The sequence below is a fragment of the Aotus nancymaae genome, unplaced genomic scaffold, assembly GCF_030222135.1.
Source record: "Aotus nancymaae isolate 86718 unplaced genomic scaffold, 86718_ANA_hifiasm-v0.15.2.pri h1tg000008l, whole genome shotgun sequence".
Classification (NCBI taxonomy): Eukaryota; Metazoa; Chordata; class Mammalia; order Primates; family Aotidae; genus Aotus; species Aotus nancymaae.
In genome coordinates this window covers 33,727,115-33,749,074 of record NW_026988419.1, presented here as the reverse complement: position 1 = coordinate 33,749,074, position 21,960 = coordinate 33,727,115, and the positions used below count along the sequence as shown (strand labels likewise).

At 39.0% G+C, this 21,960-nt stretch overlaps 1 protein-coding gene across 1 annotated transcript; it reads left to right on the top strand.

The window, feature by feature from the left end:
- Positions 1-7,598: 7,598 nt before the first annotated feature.
- Positions 7,599-21,686, top strand: CUNH2orf69 (chromosome unknown C2orf69 homolog). Its single transcript, XM_012473248.2, has 2 exons — positions 7,599-7,952; positions 18,432-21,686. Exons 1-2 carry the CDS (start codon positions 7,620-7,622, stop codon positions 19,254-19,256), a joined length of 1,158 nt encoding a protein of 385 aa, XP_012328671.2. The 5' UTR covers positions 7,599-7,619; the 3' UTR covers positions 19,257-21,686.
- The last annotated feature ends 274 nt before the right edge of the window (positions 21,687-21,960 follow it).

Genomic DNA, 21,960 nt, shown 5'->3' with positions numbered 1-21,960 from the left:
CACCTCAGCCTCCCAAAGTGCTGCTATTACAGGCACGAGCCACCATGCCTAGACGAATTCCTTTTTGTTATTATTATTATTTTATTATTCAATAATATCAATATATTATATGAATGTACTACATTTTTTATTCATTTATCAGTTAATACACATTTGTGTTGTTTTTACTTTTTGGCTATTATAAGTAGTACTGCTATGAACATTTGTGAACAAGTTGCTGTGTGGTTATATGTTTTCATTTCTGTTGAATATATACCAAAGAGTAGAATAGCTGGGTCACATGGTAAATCTACATTTAACATTTTGAGAAACTATCAACTGTTTTCTAAAGCAACTACACCATTCTTAAGAGCAATGCATGAGTGCCCAACTTTTTGTTGATATTTTTTATTATCTGTCTTTTTACTATGACCATCCTGGTGGATATAACATGGTATCTCTTATGGTTTTGATTTGCATTTCCCTAGTGGCTAATGATGGTGAGCATTTTCTCATGTGCTTATGGTTTATTTGTATATCTTCTGTGAAATGTCTATGCAGATCCTTTACTCATTTAAAAAATTGGGTTATCTTTTTATTTCTGAGTAGTAAGAATGGTTTTTATATTTTGGATATAAATCCTTTAACCAATGGTATAGTTTGGATGTCTGTCCCCTCCAAATCTCATGTTGAAATGTGATCCCTAATGCTGGAGGCAAAACCTAATGGAAGGTGTTTGGGTCATGGGGGCAAATCTCTAGGCAATTGTGTAGTGCCCTCCCTATGGTAATGAGTGGTTATAGGCTCACATAAGATTTGGTTGTTAGAGCCTAGCACCTCCTCCCTTCTCTCTTGCCATGTGACATGCCAGCGCCCTTTCTCTTCTGCCATGAGTAAAATGTTCCTGAGGCCTCACCAGAAGCAGATGCTGGTGCCATGCTTCTTGTATAGCCTACATAACTGTGAGCCAAATAAACCTCCTCCTTTGTTTATAAATTACCCAATCTCTGGTATTCCTTTAGAGCAAAACAAAATGGACTAACAAACAGCACATTATTTCCAAATATTTTCTCTCATTCTGTGGGCTGTCTTTTCATTTTCTATTGCTGTCTTTTGAAGCACTAAATTTTTCTAATTAGATAAAGTCCAATTTGTCTTTTTGTGTTTGTTTGTTTTGATTTTTGGTACCATATATGAGAAGACCTGGGCTAAGCTAAATTATGAAGATTTACTCCTATTTTTTTCTCCTGATAATTTTATAGTTTTAGCTCATATATTTAGATCTACACGCCCTTTTGTGTTTTGAATGCTTGAAGGAAGGGGTCTAACTTCATTTTTTTGCATTTGTCCATCCAGTTGACCCTGTACCACTTGTTAAAAGACTTTTTTTCCCATTATCTTGGCACCTTTGTTGAAAATAATTTGACCATAAATTTAAGGTTTATTTCTAGACTCTCAATACTATTTTACTGTTTTACATGCCTATCCTCATACCCACACACACTGTCTTGATTATTGTAGCTTTGTAGTAATTATTGAAATGGGGAAATATGAGCCCTCCAACTTTGCTCATTTTTTTTTAAGATTGTTTTGGCTATTCTGGGTCCCTTGCATTTCCATATACATCATAGGATCAGCTTAAACATTTTTGCAAAAGAAGCAGCTGGAATTGTGATACAAATGGCACTGAATCTGTAGATCAATTTGGAGAGAATTTCCATCTTAATAGTAAGTCTTCTGATCCATGAATATGGGAGATCTTTCAATTTCCTCCTATTTAAATATGGGAGGTCTTTTTAAATTTCTTTGAACAATGTTTTGTAGCTTTCACTATATAACTTTTGCATTTCTTTAAATTTATTCCTATCTTTTCAAGTTAATGTAAATGGAATTGTTATATTTTTATTGCTCTCATATAGAAATATGACTGTTGTATTTTGTATCCTGCTGAACTTGTTCATTATTTATAACAATTTTTTAGTGGATTCCTTAGGATTTTCTATATTCAAGATCCTGTCATCTGCATGGCTTTAATCCTTCCTTCCCAATCTACATAGCTTTTATTTCTTTTTCTTACCTAACTGCCTTAGCTAGAACTTCCAGGATGATATTGATTAGAAGTAGCAAGAGTAAACATCTTTATCTTGTTCCTATTCTTAGGGGAAAAACAGTCATTTATCATTAAGTATGTTAGTTGTGGGTTTTTCATAATGCCCTTTATTAGGTTGAAGTTCCCTTAAACTCCTAGTTTGTTGAGTGTTTTTAATCATAAAAGAGTGTTAGATTTTGTCAAATGTTTTTTCTGTGCCTATTAGGATGATTATGTCATTTTTATTTTTTATTCTATTGATATGGTATATAATGTTAATAGATGTTCAGAGATTAAAAACCAGCTTTGCATTCCTGGGATAAATCCCACATTTTTATGATGTATAATTCTTTTCATATGTTGCTGGTTTTGACTTGTGTATTAGTCCATTCTCATGCTGCTATAAAGAAATACCCGAGACTGGGTAATTTATAAAGGAAAGAGGTTTAATTAACTCGTAGTTCTGCATGGCTGGAGAGGGCTCAGGAAACTTACAATCATCGGGGAAGGGGAAGCAGGCACCTGCTTCACAGGGCAGCAGAAGTGAGAGAAGTGTGTGAAGGAGGAACTGTCAAACACTTATAAAACTATCAGCTCTCGTGAGAACTCACTCCCTATCACAAGTACACCATGAGGGAAACAGCCCCCATGATCCAATCATCTCCTTCCCTCAAGATGTGGGGATTACAGGTCCCTCCCTTGACACACGGGGATTATAATTTAAGATGAGATTTAGGTGAGGACACAGAGCCAAACCATATCAGTTTGTTAGTATTTTGTTAAGAATTTGTTATATTTTGAATTGATTCATTTTTTTCAACCCTTTAACAGTGGGTAAAGTACAATACATTCAAGTACTCTTAGCTAGTTATTGCATTTGAGGATTCATTGAGTGCTAAAGATAATCTATAAGGTCTTGACATGTAGTGATTTGCATTTTGAGGAAGCATATGTTTAGTAAATTACATACCACAGGAACAGTGTACATGGTGTCACTTAGCTAGTGAAACTAGCCAAAGAATAAGCTTTCAAATCCCCAAATGGTTCTATTCTCTAATTTTTATTTTATCAAGCATTTTGGGAGCAAAATTATATGCTATAGTGGCATACTTCACGTGAAGCCTGTTCCTCTCAAGGCCCAGTTTTGGCACAGAAGCTTATTAAAACACACAAAAAAAAACCTGTTCAAAACCAAGAATAATTTTTTAAAACTTTTTTTTAAAACTCTTAAAGAACATCAAATGGGATCCAATTAAAATCTCACAGAACTTCTTAAAATCTTTTCCCCGGCCGGGCGTGGTGGCTCAGGCCTGTAATCCCAGCAGTTTGGGTGGCTGAGGCAGGCGGATCATGAGGTCAGGAATTCAAGACCAGACTGGCCAACATGGTGAAACCCCGTATCTACTAAAAAATACAAAATTAGCTGGGCACTGGTGGCTCGCGCCAGTAATCCCAGCTACTTAGGAGGCTGAGGTAGGAGAATTGCTTGAACCAGGACCCAGGAGGCTGAGGTTGCAGTGAGCCAAGATCATGCCACTGCACTCCAGCCTGGGCTACAGAGTCAAAAAGACTCCATCTCAAAAAAAAAAAAAAAAATCTTTTCCCCATTCTTTTCCCTCTCAATCGCTCACAGAAAGCCACAATTAAGGGCTTTTGTCTTTTTTTTTTTTTTTTTTTTTGAGATGGAGTTTCGCCCTTTTTACCCAGGCTGGAGTGCAGTGGCGCGATCTCAGCTCACCGCAACCTCCGCCTCCTGGGTTCAGGCAATTCTCCTGCCTCAGCCTCCCGAGTAGCTGGGACTACAGGCACGCGCCACCATACCCAGCTAATTTTTTGTATTTTTAGTAGAGACGGGGTTTCACCATGTTGACCAGGATGGTCTCGATCTCTTGACCTCGTGATCCACCCGCCTCGGCCTCCCAAAGTGCTGGGATTACAGGCGTGAGTCACCGCGCCCGGCCCGTCTTTTGTTTTTTTTTTAAGACAGAGTCTTACTGTGTTGCCCAGGATGGAGTGCAGTGGCCTGATCTCCACTCACTGCAACCTCCGCCACTCGGTATTCAAGCGATTCTCTTGTCTCTGGAGTCGCTGGGATTACAGGCACCCACCACCATGCCCGGCTAATTTTTGTGTTTTTAGTAGAGACAGGGCTTCACCATCTTGGTCAGGCTGGTCTTGAACTCCTGACCTCAAGTGATCCACCTGCCTCGGCTTCCCAGAGTGCTGGGATTACAGGAGTGAGCCACCACACCCAGTCTTTTTGTTTTGTCTTTTTTCCCCCCATCTCCTGCCTTCCTATATCCATTCATTTCACCTCTACTAGTAGAGAAGTTGTACATTTGTGGCTCATAGGCCAAATACATGCATTTAATTGAATAGTGTTTTACAAGCAAATTTAATTAGTTGTCAACATTTACAAGTTGGCAAATGAAACATAAAAATCTGTATTTGATTTGTGTTGAGAAAGCTCTTAAAAAATTAAAGATTTGGGAAAATGCTGTCTTCATTTTACAACTGCATAGTAGTGAATAGTGACTGCCTTCTTCAAATATGACATGTCTCTGTAGTTTGCCAGTGTTTACACTCTGTATTGTTTACTTATAGCCAATTTTACTGTTTATAATACAGACCTGGCCCCTGTAGATATTGGAGTTGTTGCTTTTTAATGCTGTCCTTTCCAATGTAAATTAGCCTTTCTCAGATTCCTTCCAATTTTGCAACTTTTCTATTGTATTGAATAGCATTAAAAAGGTCTGAGAGCTCAGCAGGATCCCTTGAGAACTCTCTAGAGTCCAGAGGTGAGCTATAGCTTTTTGGACACTATTAAGCATTAATAAAATCCCTGTGCAGAATCCTATCAGTTAGAGAAGAGAAAACTCACATAACAGATTAGGGTAACTTTTATATGTAAGATCTCATTGTGGGATGGAAAACCAGCTCTGAGAGAGAATAAAAAGGGAGAATGCTCGGCCTACTGTGCCAGTGATTGTTAGAAAAGTAGTGATTTACAAAATCAGTCACCTAGCAGAAGACAGAGGGATGGAGACAGAAAATACTATAGTAATATCAAGGGGACCTGTGAGAAGGAATTGCAGCATCAGTGACTTACCATAAATGACATACATACCTCAGCTAATAAATTGAGAGTGGTTACTTTCTCTGGAAGTGTCTCCTATAAGGCTGTACAAATCTCTTGACTGTAGGGAAACATTTGTGCTTACTTTAGTCTGTTTCTGTACTCTACCCTTTAAATTTTTACTTGTATTTCTCAAAGACCTTAAATATCTTAGAGATACCGAGACAACTTTGTAGTATTTAATATTTGCTACAATTTTCTTCTAAAACACATTCTCCATCCCCTTCAATAAAATAGATTTCATTAAGGCTGGGGGCAGTGGCTCCTGCCTGCAATCCCAGCACTTTGGGAGGCCAACGCGGGTGGATCATCTGAGATCAGGAGTCCGAGACCAGCCTGGTCAACATGGAGAAACCCCATCTCTACTAAAAAAATACAGATATTAGCTGGACATGGTGGCACACACCTGTGATCTCAGCTACAGGAGGCTGAGGCAGGACAATTGCTTGAACCCAGGAGGTGGAGATTGTAGTAAGCCAAGATTGTGCCACTGTACTCTGGCCCGGGTGACAAAGTGAGACCTTGTCTCAAAAAAAAAAAAAAAGTAGATTTCATTAAAAATTCAAGCTAAAAACAAGACCACAAATCAAAAGCTGCATTTGCAATTCATGTACATGTTTGGACTTTGAGATTACATTTCAGCAATCCTGTATTTAACAATGGTAAGTAACATGTATGCAATTGGCAAAACAGAGTGAAGTCTGGTTGCCTAAATGTCATTATATACTCATTATTGTATAATTAATCTCTACTTGTTTTTAACCAGTTATTTTAGAAAGCAGGTCTCCTTAGTAATTAATTGAATAATTTTTGGTTGATAACAATATTTTGATGTCAGATGGAATGCAATAATTTAGACCACAGTAGGTTAGCATACTGTCACTGTATGTATATATATATGTGTGTATATATATGTATATATATGTCACTGTATGTATATATATATACACACACACACACAAAACTTGCTCATTTATGTTCCTTCTCCAAGCCATTTGTTAATATTTGCATATGTAGACCAAATGAAACAGTATGTGTGCTTAAATACACATATATGCACTCAGAACAATTATATACAAAGTGCTTAGTTAGATTTCTGGCCGATAGTAAACCCTCAATAAATATTGGCTGTAGTTTTTGTAATTCTCATTAATATTCTCTCCCAAAGGTTCTTTACAGTGCTTTGTCTCGCAAGTACTTGTATCTCATCCTCGCATGCACACATTTTCCTGTTTTGTTTGTTTGTTTTTAGTTTATTTTTTGAGACAGGGTCTGCTTCTGTTGCCCAGGCTGGAATGCAGTGGTGGGATCACAACTCATCTCAGCATACAACAACTGGGCTCAAGCGATCCAATCTCCCACCTCAGCCTTCCCAGTAGCTTGGACTACAGGCACGCACCACCATGCTAGACTAATTAAAAACAAAAAAATATATAGTAGAGACAAGGCCTCCCTATGTTACCCATGCTGGTTTCAAACTGCTGGACTCAAGTTATCCTCCGCCTCGGCATCCCACAGCGCTGGGATTACAGGCGTGAGCATACATTTCGTCAAATCTTATTCCTACTCAACTGGACACAGACAGTTGCTGGACAAATATGACTTTCCTACACTGTTTAAATTAGTTTTTGAAAACCTCCAAATAGCAAATCTCATCAGTTGGAAAACACCAAGTAATGCGTAGTGCTTCTCCCCGTTTTTTCCTGTTCTCGACCATGTGCCCATGTGCCTTTTGCGAGAACGCTACCAAGCAGAGGTGAATTAGCTTCATAAATAACCACAAATTCCTCATGAACATAGCGATGTTCGTGTATGTATAATAATTCTACTTATGAAACTCAAGGTTTGAGGAGATTCCCTTCCTCCAGGGCATGTAGAAGACTTCTCACGGACAGAATTACTCACATCTTTGGGACTGTCTCCCTTTTAAATCCTGAAAGACCAGATAAATCGCAAGTGAACCTACAGAAACAGGGAGCTTGGTATACGCAGAAATCTATACGTTACAGATTATTGAACGGCGACCTGCGGCCACCCGGGCTGCTGCGCATGCGCTGCAACTGCCGCTAGCTCCAGCTGGTAGTACTAGGATCTTCAAGTCTTGGCACTTCGCCGGCTCTTCCTCAGACTTCCGTTCGAACTTCCCGGTCACGGCAGAACCCACCAATCACAAACGTCCTTTCTCAAGGCACGCCCACCGTTCCCTACGGGAACCCAAAACCGATTTCGCGCACACCCCTCCCTTCCTTTCCTTACGCACGCTGCGCGCGGACGTCGGCCTCTGACGTCGTCGCCCCAGCGCCGGCTCCCGGCGGGGCTGCGGCCGCCGACAGTTGGGCCGCCTGCTGAAGTCCCTCCCTTAGGAACCCCCTCCCGCCACCCTCCACCTCCGAACCGCTCTCGCGGCGGCGACCCATGTTGGGGTTCAGGCTCCTGCGGTCGCCGCCGCTATTGCTTCTGCTGCGGCAGCTCGGAATCGGAAACGCCTGGTGCTGCTCTCAGGCCAGAACCATGAACCAGGTCGGCAGCAGCGGCGCGCGATGCTCCCTCTCGTCCGAGGTGCACCGCCGGCAGTGCCTGCAGCTGTCCACTGTGCCCGGAGCCGATCCTCAGCGCAGCAACGAGTTGCTCCTGTTGGCGACGGCCGGGGAGGGGCTGGAGCTGCAGGACCTCCCCGGGGACCCTGCGAAGGAGGAGCCACAGCCGTCGCCCCAGCATCACGTCCTCTATTTCCCTGGGGATGTGCAGGTAACTTGGGGCCTGCCTGGGTGTCTGTTCCCTCCTGTCGTGTTGTGTCGTGCGCGGTCACTAGATTCTTCTCTTGTGGCTGCTGCCGGGTTCCTTTCCTCATCTGAACACACCCACACATTCACTTATGAGGGTGACTTTACCGCTACTCCACGAAATCCAAAACCGCGCCTTCCATGCCCCTGGCGCCCCATGTCCTTAGAGCCCCATGGGGAAGGTGTCCGAGGAGGGCTACGATCTCGAAAGAGCCACCTGTCAGTCCAGGCTTCCAGGAGGTGGAATTTGAGACAGAAAATGAGACGCGTCTTGTATATTCATTCTGTAATTTGGTTTGTCAGAGGATCCTGTGTGTGTGTGTTGGGCAGGGAACAGAGAGATGGCTTTTAAATTAACTTAGCACGTAGTGTTTAGAAAACGGTGGCAGTAATTAAAAAACAACCAATCAACCCAGTAACCCTAAAAAAGAGTGGGGACTGGTGGGAGAAAAGGGACAATAATTGTTAAGCATGTCTGTTTCGACGCACACCTCATTTTGTACTTTTGCTTTTGCATTTTAGGTTTATTTTGTAGCTGCAGGCAAATATCTGTGGTTCTGTTGCCCTGAAAACTGGGTCTTAATCTAAAGTTATATTATTTAATGTGGTAGCTATTAGCCATATGTAGCTATCTGAATTAATTAAAATTAAATAAAATTAAAAATCTAGTTACCCAGTCATATTAGCTGCATTTCAAGTGCTCAGTAGCTACAGATGGCTTGTGTGTGCTGTATTGGACAGCACAGATATATGGCATTATCATAGAACGTATCCATCATCATAGAAAGTTCTAGACAGGTAAAGCTAGAATGTAGCTAAATGTGTTTCTGTGTTTTTTGTTTTTTGTTTTTGAGACGGAGCCTTGCTCTCTTGCCCAGACTGGATTGCAGTGGCACAGTCTCGACTCACTACAACCTCCGCCTCCCAGGCTCAAGCGATTCTCATGCCTCAGCCTCCTGAGTAGCTGGGATTTCAGATGTGCACCACCACAACAGGCTAATTTTTGTACTTTTAATAGAGGCGGGGGTTTCACCATGTTGGCCAGGCTGGTCTCAAACTCCTGACCTCAAGTGATCTGCCGCCTTGGCCTCCCAAAGTGTTGGGATTACAGGCGTGAGCCACCGCACCTGGCCTAGATCGATTTCTTATACTATGAAACTGCATCAGTTTGTTTTCAAAATTGATGCTTTAAGATGACATACTTAGAAACTTTATGCTCTGAGTCAAATAATGATTAAGATATACACACACACACACACACACACACATACATACATATATATATATAGTATTTTCTTTTACCCTCAAAATAATTGACTGGTTTAGTTGACTGCTAATAAAAACGGGGGAAAAAAAAGTAGTATTTAGATTTAAGAGAAAAAACGTCGTTTACTCACTTGGTGCCCTTGTGGCTCAGACTGGGAAAATAGTATGTGACATTTCTGACTATGACTATAATTTTGCGGAACAATTATTGCATACATTCCTAAAATGATGATAATGATAATTAACATTTATTGAGCACCTCCTAAAGTATTTTTAAAGTGTACAAGCCAGGATATAATAAAAAGTCTTACAGTTTGAGGCTTTTTTTTGTTTTGTTTTGTTTTTTTGTTTTGAAGCCAGATTGCCTGTGTTTGAACCCTGCTGATTTAGAACTTATCCCTGGACAATTGTTAAATCTGTTTCAGCTACCTCAACTATAAAATAGGAATAATAGTTTATAAGGTGTCAATGGAAATTAAATATGTGAATACTCAATGAGTTCTGGTCCCTTCTCATCTCTCTGGTGACTTTAAAAATTATTGTGTATCCTAGTGGTCTGTTCTTCCACATTTCCTCTGTCTGTGTTCACTCCTTTCACTCAAGGCTTTGCTCACTACTTGTACCCTGACAACTCTCAACATTTATGTATCTAGCCTACATACACTCCTCAAACTTTAGGCTGACAAATTAATATGCATGATTATTTCCTTTTGGATATTTAATAGATATCCTAAACCTAAAATCTCTGAATCTTTACTCCTATGCAGTCTTCTCATGTTGTTAATGGAAACTTTACCTTCTTAGTTGCTCAAGATAGAAATCTTGAAGTCATCCATTAGAAATCTCTTTCATACCTCTTATATCATCAATCTAGTGGCTTTACCTTCTCAGTCTATCTAAAGTAATCAGAATAACCATTTAGAAACGTAAGTCAAATCATTCCATGTGTGCTCAAAACTCTGCAGTTGCTTCCCATGTCACTCAGAGTAAGAGCCAGAGTCCTTCCTGTTAATGTCCTGTCTTGCATGGCTTTTCATTCTCTCTCTCTTTCCCCAACCTGTTACCTATCTGACTTGGTCTCCTGTTTCTGTTTCCTCTAATCCAGCCTCTTTGGCTTTCTTGGTGTTGCTCAAACATGTCAGGCACACTATACCTAAAAAGCTTTGTGCATACTGCCTAGAAGAGTCTTCCTGTAGATATCTGTAGATTTATTACCTCGCCTCTTCCATGTCTGCACAAGACTCTGCCTCTCTCAGGCCTTTTCTGACCATCCTGATTAATCATCACAGTATACATAGGCTTCCTGTCAACTTTTCTTCTTTATTTTTACCTGTTGCATTTACTGTACTAGTTACTTTTCGTTTTGTTTGCCGTCTGCCACTAAAATACAAGCTCATGTCTTTTCACTGATATAAACCGTGATGCTTGAGAGTGGCATGTAGTAGGTGTGCATTAGATGACTTGTATAAATCAGTATTTGTGAGTTTCTTTGAACAATGCATGAAGTGCTTGAAATGTGTTGGCTATTATATAAAATGCTGTTAAACTGATTTCCTCATCTTTATTTCCGTACTTGATTCTTTTGAGCCTAATATTTATCCTTTTGAAATTTTTGCTGTTAAATATAGCCCATCTTTTTATTGTGTTGATCCTTTTATTTTCTCTTATTGTTATTTTTTACAGAGATGGGGGTCTCACTATATTGCCCACTCCTGTGCTCAAGTGATCCTCCCACCTCAGTCTTCCAAAGTGTTGGGATTACAAGTATGAGCCACCACACCTGGCCAAGCATTCTTGTTATAGCTTTATTCTTAATTTGAATAAATATTGAACTGATTAGGGCTAAATAGAATTCTGTAAGATAGCATTAGAAGCTTTGCCTATCTTTTGTTTTTTTTTCTTGAGATGGAGTCTTGCTCTATTGCCCAGGCTGGAGTGCGGGGATGTGTTCTTAGCTCACTGCAGCCTCTGCCTCCTGGGCTCAAGCAATTCTCCTGCCTCACCCTCCTGAGTAGCTGGGACTACAGGCGCACACCACCACACCCAGCTAATTTTTTGTGTGTGTGCTTTTAGTAGAGACGGAGTTTCACCATGTTGGCTAGGCTGGTCTCAAACTCCTGACCTCGGTGATCCTCCTACCTCAGCCTCCCAAAGTGCTGGGATTATAAGCATGAGCTACAGTGCCTAGCCTGAAGCTTCGCCTATCTTGATACTGTTTCATTGTTTGGTTTTAATTAGAACTGGTTATTCATATAATTTTAAGTCCTTTTAATTCCCATTAACTTCTTGATGTTCCTTTTGCAGTCATCTTTTGTTGTATATCCTTTTAAAAAATTCTATACTTGTCCTTTATTATTTGAATTACAAGAAAGCTAAGGCCATATATATTAGTCCATTCTCAGCTGCTAATGAAGACATACCTGAGGCTGAGTAATTTATAAAGGAAAGAGGTTTAATTGACTCAGTTTCACAGGGCTGGGAGGCCTCAGGAAACTTAAAATTATGGCAGAAGGGGAAGTAAATGCGTCCTTCTTCACATGGCAGCAGGAAGGAAAAGAATGAGAGTGAAGATGGGGGAAGCCTCTTATAAAACCATCAGATCTCATGAGAACTCACTCAGTACCATGAGAACAGCATGAGGGTAACCTCACCCATGATTCAGTTACCTCCCACTGGGTCCCTTCCACAACACATGGGGATTATGGGAACTACAATTCAAGATGAGATTTGGATGGGGACACAGCCAAATCATATCATTCCACCCCTGGCACCTCCCAGATCTCATGTCCTTACATTTCAAATCATAATCATGCCCTTCCAACAGTCCCCCAGAGTCTTAACTCATTCCAGCATTAACTCAAAAGTCCAAGTCCAGAGTTTCATCTAAGACAAGGCAAGTCCCTTCCACCTATGAGCCTGTAAAATCAAAAGCAAGTTAGTTACTTCCTAGATACAATGGGGAACAGGTATTGGGTAAATACACCCATTCCAAATGGGAGACATGGACCAAAACAAAGGGGCTACAGGTCCCATGCAAGTCCAAAATCCAATAGGACAGCCATGAAACCTTAAAGTTCCAAAATGATCTCCTTTAACTCCATGTCTCATATCCAGGTCACGCTGATGCAAGAGGTGGGCTCCCATGGCTTTGGGCAGTTCCCCGCCTGTGGCTTTTCAGGGTATAGCCCCTCTCCAGGCTGCCTTCATGGCTAGTGTTGAGTGTGGCTTTTCCAGGCACATGGTCAAGCTGTTGGTTTATCTACCATTCTGGGGTCTGGATGACAGTGGCCGTCTTCTCACAACTTCACTAGGTAATGCCCCAGTGGGGAAATGAGAGCCCCACATTTCTTTTCCATACTGCCCTAGCAGCAAACTTCTGCCTGGACATCCAGACATTTTTATATATCCTCTGAAATCTAGGCAGAGGTTCCCCAACCTCAATTCCTGACTTTCATGCACCTGCAGGGCCAACGTCACATGTAAGCCACCAAGGCTTGGGGCTTGCATTCTCTGAAGCAACAGCCTGAGCTATATGTTGGCCCCTTTATATGTTGGTCACAGCTGGGACACGGCACCAAGTTTCAAGACTGCACAAAGCAGCAAGGGCCTGAGCCCAGCCCACCAAACAATTTTTTCCTCTTAGGCCACTGGGCCTGTGATGAGAGAGGGTGTCCTGGAGACATTTTTCCCATTGTCTTGGCAATGAACTTGGGGGCTCTTTGTTACTTATGCAAATTTCTGTAGCCTGCTTGAATTTTTCCTCAGAAAATGTTTTTTTTTTTTCCCTGTGGCATAATCGGGCTACAAATTTTCCAAACTTTTATATGCTGTGTCCCTTTTAAACATAAGTTCCAATTCCAAACCATGTCTCTCAAGGTCAAAGTTCCACAGATCTCTAGGGCAGGGGCAAAATGCCGGCAGTCTCTTTGCTAAACCATTAACAAGAGCGACCTTTGCTGCAGTTCTAAGAAGTTTATTATCTCCATCTGAGACCACTTCAGCCTAGACTTCATTGTCCATATCACTGTCAGAATTTTGGTCAAAGCCATTCAACAAGTCTCTAGGAAGTTCCAACCTTTCCCACATTTTCCTGTCTTCTTCTAAGCCCTCCAAACTGTTCCAGCCTCTGCTTGTTACCCATTTCCAAATTCTACATTTTCAGGTGTCCTTATAGCAGCACCCCACTCTCTTCAGTACCAATTTACTGTATTAGTCCATTCTCATGCTGCTAATAAAGACATACCCAGGACTAAGTAGTTTATAAAGGAAAGAGGTTTAATTGGCTCACAGTTCCACAGGGCTGAGGAGGCCTCAGAAAACTTACAGTCATGGCAGAAGGGGAAGCAAACGTGCCCTTCTTCACATGGTGGCAGGAAAGAGAAGAATGAGAGCAAAGAGGGGGATGAGCCCCTTATAAAACCATCTTGTCAGAACTCACTGTCACCAGAACAGCATGAGGGTAATGACCCCCATGATTCAGTTACCTCCCATTGGTTCCCTCCCACAACACTTGGGGATTATGGGAACTACAATTCAGATGAGATTTTGGTGGGGACACAAGCAAACCATATATCCATAGTAATTTGTATTTCTTTAGGTATCTATGTTTTTCTTATCCAGCTGTAATGATTTTGAAGGATGATCAAGATCAAAGTAGGTACTACTTTCCATTTTGAGTTATGTTTTTAAAGCCTCAGAGTATAGAATTGTATTTATCCCCTTTATTTTATTTTATTTATTATTTTTTGAGATGGAGTCTTGCTCTTTTGCCCGGACTGGAGTCCAGTAGTGCAGTCTCGGCTCACTGCAACCTCTGCCTCCCGTGTTCAAGTGATTCTTGTGCCTCAACCTCTTGAGTAACTGGGATTACAGGTGTACGCCACCATGCCTGGCTAATTTTTGTATTTTTAGTAGAGATGGGTTTCACCATGTTGACCAGGCTGGTCTCGAACTCCTGACCTCAAGTGATCTGCCTGCCTGGGCCTCCCAAAGTGCTGGGATTACGGTTGTGAGCCACTGCACCCAGCCGCTTCAAGTAAGAGTACAATTTTTTTGAATTTTGACAAGTGTTAGAATTATGTAACCACCATCATCATATTGTAGAATATCTTTATTATCCTAAAAAGTGCCTCTGTGCTCCTTTATGGTCAGTTTTCTTTTCCCAACCACTAATCTGCTTTCTTTCACTATGGTTTTGCTTTTTCTAGAATTTTGTTAATTTGTCTATAGTATGTAGTCTTTTGTGTGTGACCTCTTTCACTATGTAATACTTTTGAAATTCATCCATATTGTTACCTGTATCTGTATTTTTTTTTCTTTTTTTTTTTTTTGAGACAGGATCTCGCTCTGTCACCTAGGCTGAAATGCAGTGGTGTGATCATAGCTCAATGCAGCCTCAACCTCCTAGGTTCAAGCACCTTAGCCTCCCAAGTAGCTGGGACTACAGGCATGCACCATCAAAACTGGCTAATGTTTTAAGTTTTTTGCAGAAATGAAGGTCTCATTATGTTGCCTAGGATGGTCTCAAACTCCTGGGGTTAAGTGATCCTCCTGCCTTGGCCTTCCAAAGTGCTGGGATTACAGCTGTGAGTCACTGTGCCCAGCCAGTAGTCTGTTTCTTTTATATACAGAATAGTATTTTATGTATGGATATATAATTTGTTTATCCATGCAGCAGTTCATAAACGTGTCATTTCCAGTTTTAACTCTTTAAAAATTTTGCTTTCCTAAAGGTTAGAATCTATAGATGATCATGCCCTAAGTGATGTGTCTTGGTCATGTATCTTGGAACTTCCTGTGCTTTATCAGGCAGCTCTCTTAGGCTGGACCCTGTTCTGATCATTCTAGCTGTGCACTTTATGCACAGCTAAGATGTCCCTACACCCTGTGTTTTTGGTTTTTCTTGGAGATGAGGTGTTGTTCTGTTGCCCAGGCTGGAGTGCCATGGTGCCATCATAGCAGACTGTAGCCTTGAACTCCTGCTCGTGTCCTATTTTTGATGGAAATTGTCATAGTTCGTTTTGTGCTGCTATAACAGAATACTTGAAACTGGGTAATTTATAATAAATAAGTTTATTTAGTTCATGATTCTGGTGGTTGGGAGGGGCCTACATCTGGTGAGGGCTGTTTTGTCGTGTCATCTCATGGTGGAAGGCAGAAGGGCAAGAGAGCACTAGGGAGTGGGAGAGGGAGGGAGAGCAGAGGGCAAATTCATCCTTTATCAAGAACGATTAATCCATTCATGAGGGCAGAGCCCTTATGACTAATCACCTGTTAAAGATCCCACCTTTAATCATGGTTGGTTTAGGGATTAAGTTTCCAATACATGAACTTTGATGGACTCATTCAAGCCATAGCAGAAGTTCTCTCTGCTTTAAGGGCAGAACACATAGCTTGAATCTATTATTTGTCTCCAAACTCTTAGAGACACATATCAAGTTTTCCTAAAAATCCTTTGTTCTTTACTTCATTAGCAGTTTGGAGTGGATCTCTGAGTTTTTGCAGATCAGCAAGCATCTAACTGTGGAGTAGTAAGCATTCCTTAAATAAACTCTCCAAGAGATTTTCTGTGACCTCCCTCACTGAAGATGAGAAGCATGGCCTTTCACCCCTTACCTCCTACGGGGTTAGTAGTGCATTGCATTCCCAACTAGGATGAAAACTCTCTTCAGAAAAAGCTCTCTCTTTCCTTAGTCTTTAACCTTTTCTGTGAATTGGCCATGGGTAATAATAGCCTGGGTTGCAGAACCAGTTTGGGCTACCTCTTAGTAACTCCTATAGGGGTGTCTGGTGCCTCTTTTTAGAATACGAAAGTGTGTTTCCATTGTTCTCAGATCTGGGCTTTGACACAACAGTAATGACTCCATCTTTACATTTTAGTGCATACAGTTCCTTAGAATAAGCATTCTCCTTCCTCTAATCATGGAACCCGGGGCTAATCAAGGAAAATATCACATTTCTAGATTTAGAGCACCTTCTATGTGGTAGAGACTAAACCGAGAGTCCTAAAACCTAGGTTCATTTTGGCTCATTAACTAAATAAATATATAAATAACTGTGTAGTTTCCAGGACCTCAGCTTCCTTAACTATAAAAAGGATATAGATGAGCCCTTTCAGATGTAAGTGCCTATGATTTCATAATTGTATATATCATATAATTGTAAAATAATTGTGCAGAAAGCAATAGCAGAATCCATAAGAAGTCAAATGATGGCCTTCCAGGAATTAATACTTTTAACATATATGATAAACTACTAATATTAGTGAAATATAACTTAGGAAGGAGTTGAACATCATAGTGGGAAAATTATCGTAGGACATGAACAGAAAATTAACAAAAGAAAAATGAAAACTGCCAGTTAACAATGTTTAACCTGATAGGGAATCAAAATATGCAAATTAAATCAAAAGTAAGATATCATTTTATCATAGTAGCAAGGATTTTTAAAAAATGATGCTAATAGCCATTAGCATTATGGATGGGTAAAGATGTGGGAAAATAAGCACCCGTTTATATTTCCAATGAAGGTGTAAATTGTTATTAACCTTAGATATCTAAAAATTATGATGCAAATCTATATTGATATGGAACCATGCCTATAATATATTTTTAAGTGAAAACTATGTATAAGCTTATTGCTTGTTGGGGGAGAAGAATGCTCCCTTGTATACATACTTGTAAATGTGTATGCTAGAGAAAACTGGACTGCTAGACCTCGGAATTTTAATGATTATTTCTAATTGGTGGTTATATGGATGAGTTTTCTATCTTATCTATATCTTTGTATATAGACTGAATTTTTGTATTTACTAGTTTTAATTTTTAAATAGAGAAAATGTGCATATTGCTAAAAATTCAGATAAAAAAGTTAACCACATGTGATGATATGCACCTGTGGTCCCAGATACTCAGGAGGCTGACAAGGGAGGATTGCTTGAGCCCAGTAGGTCAAGGCTGCAGTGAGCCATAGTTGCACCACTGTACTCTAGCCTGGATGACAGAGCAGATCTTGTCTCACACAAAATATGGGGGATGGGGGGCAAAGGATATGAATAAGCAAGAGTAGAAATCCAGACTTAAATTACAAATATTCTTTGACCTAGTTTTTTCATATCTAGGAATTTAAGGATATAATCACAGATTTGTACAAAGAGTTTTCTGTAATGTTCATTGAAGCTTTGTATATAATACTAAATTTGAAATTGAACATACTGTTCAGATTGCTAGAGGAATCCAAAGAGGGAAGGGTATAGAATGGCAACTTAGGGAAATATTTTAAGGTTCTGTGTTGGTCAAAAAGTCTAGTGAACCAAATTTATATTTTCAGTTAATGTGTTAGGAAAGTTGATTATATGTATATGCTAAAAAAAATTGTTAAACATATCTCTAATCTTTCTAAATTAAAATTTTTTAACTTTTTTTTCTATAGCTCATTTTTTTTTCATTTTACTTTAGGTTCTGGGGTACATGTGCAGGTCATGCAGGGTTGTTGCATAGGTGCATACTATATCTGTCATTTCTCCCCACGTTATCCCTCCCCACCCTTCCCACACCCCAATGTCCCTCCCCTAGACCCCCCCAACTGCCCCCAGTGTGTGCTGCTCCTCTCCCTGAGTCCACGTGTTCTCATTGTTCAACATCCACCTATGAGTGAGAACATGCGGTCTTTGGTTTTCTGTTCTTGTGTCAGTTTGCTGAGAATGATGGTTTCCAGATTCATCCAAGTCCTTACAAAGGACACGAACTCTTTGTTTTTTATGGCTACTTAGTATTCCGTGGTGTATATGTGCCACACTTTCTTAGTCCAGTCTATCATTGATGGGCATTTGGGTTGGTTCCAGGTCTTTGCTATTATAAACAGGGCAGCAATGAACATATGTGTGCATGTGTCTTTATAGTAGAATGATTTAAAATTTTTTTAACTTTTTACTGTTTTCCATGTAGGTATCTCTTATTTCCCTGTCTCTTGATAGATTTCAGAGCTTAAACTGAAGAAGTGATTTGTTCAAAATCTTATTACTAGAAAGTAAAGACAGATTTATACTTTTCATTTCTAACGCCATTAACCATAGGTCATTGTAGTATCCTTTCTCCACAATAAAAATGGAAAATCTTTTGTGGAAATCATTTTCTGTAAATACGTATTTAATACTTATTTCATCTTTCTTACCTTTCAGAATTACCATGAAATTATGACTCGTCATCCTGAGAATTATCAATGGGAAAACTGGAGTCTAGAAAATGTTGCCACCATTTTAGCCCACCGGTTCCCCAATAGTTATATTTGGGTGATAAAATGTTCCCGAATGCATTTGCACAAATTCAGCTGCTATGACAATTTTGTAAAAAGTAACATGTTTGGTGCCCCAGAACACAATACTGACTTTGGAGCTTTTAAGCACCTTTATATGTTATTAGTTAATGCTTTTAATTTAAGTCATAATAGTTTATCAAAGAAAAGTTTGAATGTTTGGAATAAGGACTCCACAGGATCTAACTGTACATCCAGTTCTTCTCATACTACGAATGGTTGCCAGGGAGAAAAAGAGAGGACCTGTGAAAAATCTGATGGGTCTACCATGAGTTTTTATCCACCCTCACTAAATGATGCATCTTTTACTTTGATTGGATTCAGTAAAGGTTGTGTTGTTTTGAATCAGTTGCTTTTTGAATTGAAAGAAGCCAAGAAAGACAAGAACATAGATGCTTTTATCAAAAGCATAAGAACAATGTATTGGCTGGATGGTGGTCATTCTGGAGGAAGCAATACTTGGGTTACTTATCCAGAAGTTTTGAAAGAATTTGCACAAACAGGGATTATCGTTCACACTCATGTAACACCTTACCAAGTACATGATCCAATGAGATCTTGGATTGGAAAGGAGCACAAGAAATTTGTTCAGATACTTGGGGATTTTGGTATGCAGGTGACTAGCCAAATTCATTTTACAAAGGAAGCTCCTTCCATAGAGAATCACTTCAGGGTTCATGAAGTATTTTGAGATTACAGGTATATTAATGAACTTGTTGAGTGGAAGAACATAAGCATTTTGAGTGTTATAAATTCAGATAATGGGATGTAATTCATGGCTGCATTGTCAGTTTTGGGGTATGGGGGGAAGCACACATTCCTAAAATATGAGTGTAATGTGCAGTAGTATTTTTTGCTTGTGAATGTGAACAGTAAAAATTTGGATTGGGTTAGAATTAATTTGAAATCTAACAAGGTGGTTTGTAATAATCCTGAGGAGATATAAGACCCTTAAAAAATGAAAGTTACCCTAAAGTGCAATAAAACATATATAAAATATATATATATATAATGAAAGTTACAACATAGTTCTTATAAAAGGTAACTAAAATTGTTATTGTTGGAAATAGCTGATTTTCTGAGTAATGTTTTAAACTAATTTGGTGACATTTTAACAGTAATTAGCTATTTTGGCACTCAAAACGTGAGTGGAAATATTTTCATTTCTCTTCTAACAAAAGCAAAGGTATGATGCCGTTTTCTATCATTTTGGAACAACTGCACCCTGCCTCTTTTGTTTTGCAAACTCATTCTTTCATGTGCCACCAAGTACTTTTCTCATGAGAATCAACATATATTTGTTTCCAAATGTCCAAGAGTGTACAATAGTGTAAAGGTGGTTTTAAAAAACATAGCCAGGTGGTGGTACGTGCCTTTAGTTCCAGCTACTCAGGAGGCTAAGGCAGGAGGATTGCTTGAGCCCAGGCTGTGGTTCACCATGATTGTGTTTGTGACTAGCTACTGCACTCCAACCTGGGCAACATAGTGAGACTTCATCTCTAAAACAAAACAAAATTACACTTAAGCACTATTGTTTAATTTTTAATTGACTGTTTTTTATTATTTTGGATAAGACATTCTGGAGTTTCTTGAATCTTGGCCAAAACTTAGTTGTTTTGGAAAATTGCTTTAAGTTGAACATATTTATGTATATTGAATAGAAATGTACTACAGAGCAAATTTCAAATTTTTCATTATATCAGTCTTTTCGGGATCAACTTGGAAAAAATAAATATATAATGTTCTATTTGTTAGAGCTCTATTAAAAAGGAAACAGATTCCATAGATCTAAGTCAGTGTTTCTCCAGAAGCATGATTTTGTCTGCCAAAAGAAAATAGCTCTCTTTGGCCAAAATGCAAAATTACATTGCTATAAGAAAAGTTACAAGGGAAAGTTTGAAGACACAAATGATTTAATTTTGGCTCAAAAACTGAATTTGCTTAACACTGCTACATAATTTGGGTGAAGTTTCCTTCTGCCCGTTTTTCTTGACCTAGATAAATACACTTTGAGAAATCAAGATCTAATTAATGTCAACCAACACTGACATTGTAATTGGGTGATTACAATAAAAGGTGAACAGTTTGTTGTTTATTAATAATTAGCTTTTGCAGGACATAAAATGGCTAAGCAGGGAAGTAACCTGCTGCTTTAGGACTAAAAAAAAAAAAAAAGACACTGAAGCTTAATACCTTAGTGACCCAGAAGACCTAGATTTATAAAGCCATATAGAATAAAAATATTAATTTCTTGGTTTCTTCCCAGAATTATATTTTAGTGACTCTGTAAATACATTCCAAATACTCAGACACTAATCAGAAAGGATTCTTACTTAACAAATGCTTAAAAATAACATTGCTTTTTGGTGTTTTAACACTTAATTTTATAAACCAGAGAACAGCATCTCTAAATGGTTTTAAGACAAAGTTGTTGTATGTTGCTTCAGTTTCTTTAAATACCTGCTGTTTCTTTTGAGACCAAAAATTCCCATGAAGGAAATAAATCAGCCTGATTTTAACATTTAACATGTTACATTGCCTTTAAGCACTGATAGGATGGCTTTTTTTTTTTCTATTTATTTAATAATCCTTGGTTAAATTCACATGCATCTAAAGTAAAATAGCTGAGGTACTGAATTACATGAGGGGAAGAAAAAGCATTTATTTTCACGATTAACTGAAATGGAAAAGTAAGACATTTAGCAGAATTCATTTAAAAATAATTTAAATAATTTTTTAAAATCAGACATATTTAAAAATATGGGTTCTTTGGCTATCCAGTATTTGAATGCTTAATTATAATTTTTACATGTTGAATGGATATTAAGAGTAACTCACCAGGCACCTAAAACTGCCATCATAGCAAAATGAGACAATGTTGAAAAGAAAAAATATTTTCTGGAATGAAAATATATTCAAGTTGATCCATATTCAGATGTTTTCTGTTTAATACTTCAGATCGGTCCTTTGTCCACATTTGTTTAAAACTGTTACTGTAATGTTAATGTATACTTTTGGATTGTGCCTTTGTCATGAGTTGAGAAAAGTAGTCCTACAAATGTGAAAGTTGTTACCACCACAGCATGAATGTATAATTGTATTAAAGTTGATCATCCACAGAGGTTTGTTTGGATGTGCTTTATATAAATATTAGCATTGTTAAAACTTCAGATTTTTTAAAAGGAAGCCATTTCTCTCCATACTGCTAGTTTGGGTTTGTATACAGTTAAGTCGTCACTTAACATGTCAATAGGTTCTTGGAAACTGGGATTTGAAGCAAACCAATATAACAAAACCGTTTTTTTTTCCTCATCATTTTTTAACTAAATGACAATGAACAAAACGTTATTTGAGGACCTGCTGTTTGTCCTTTTGTTTAAAGTCACAGGATGTTG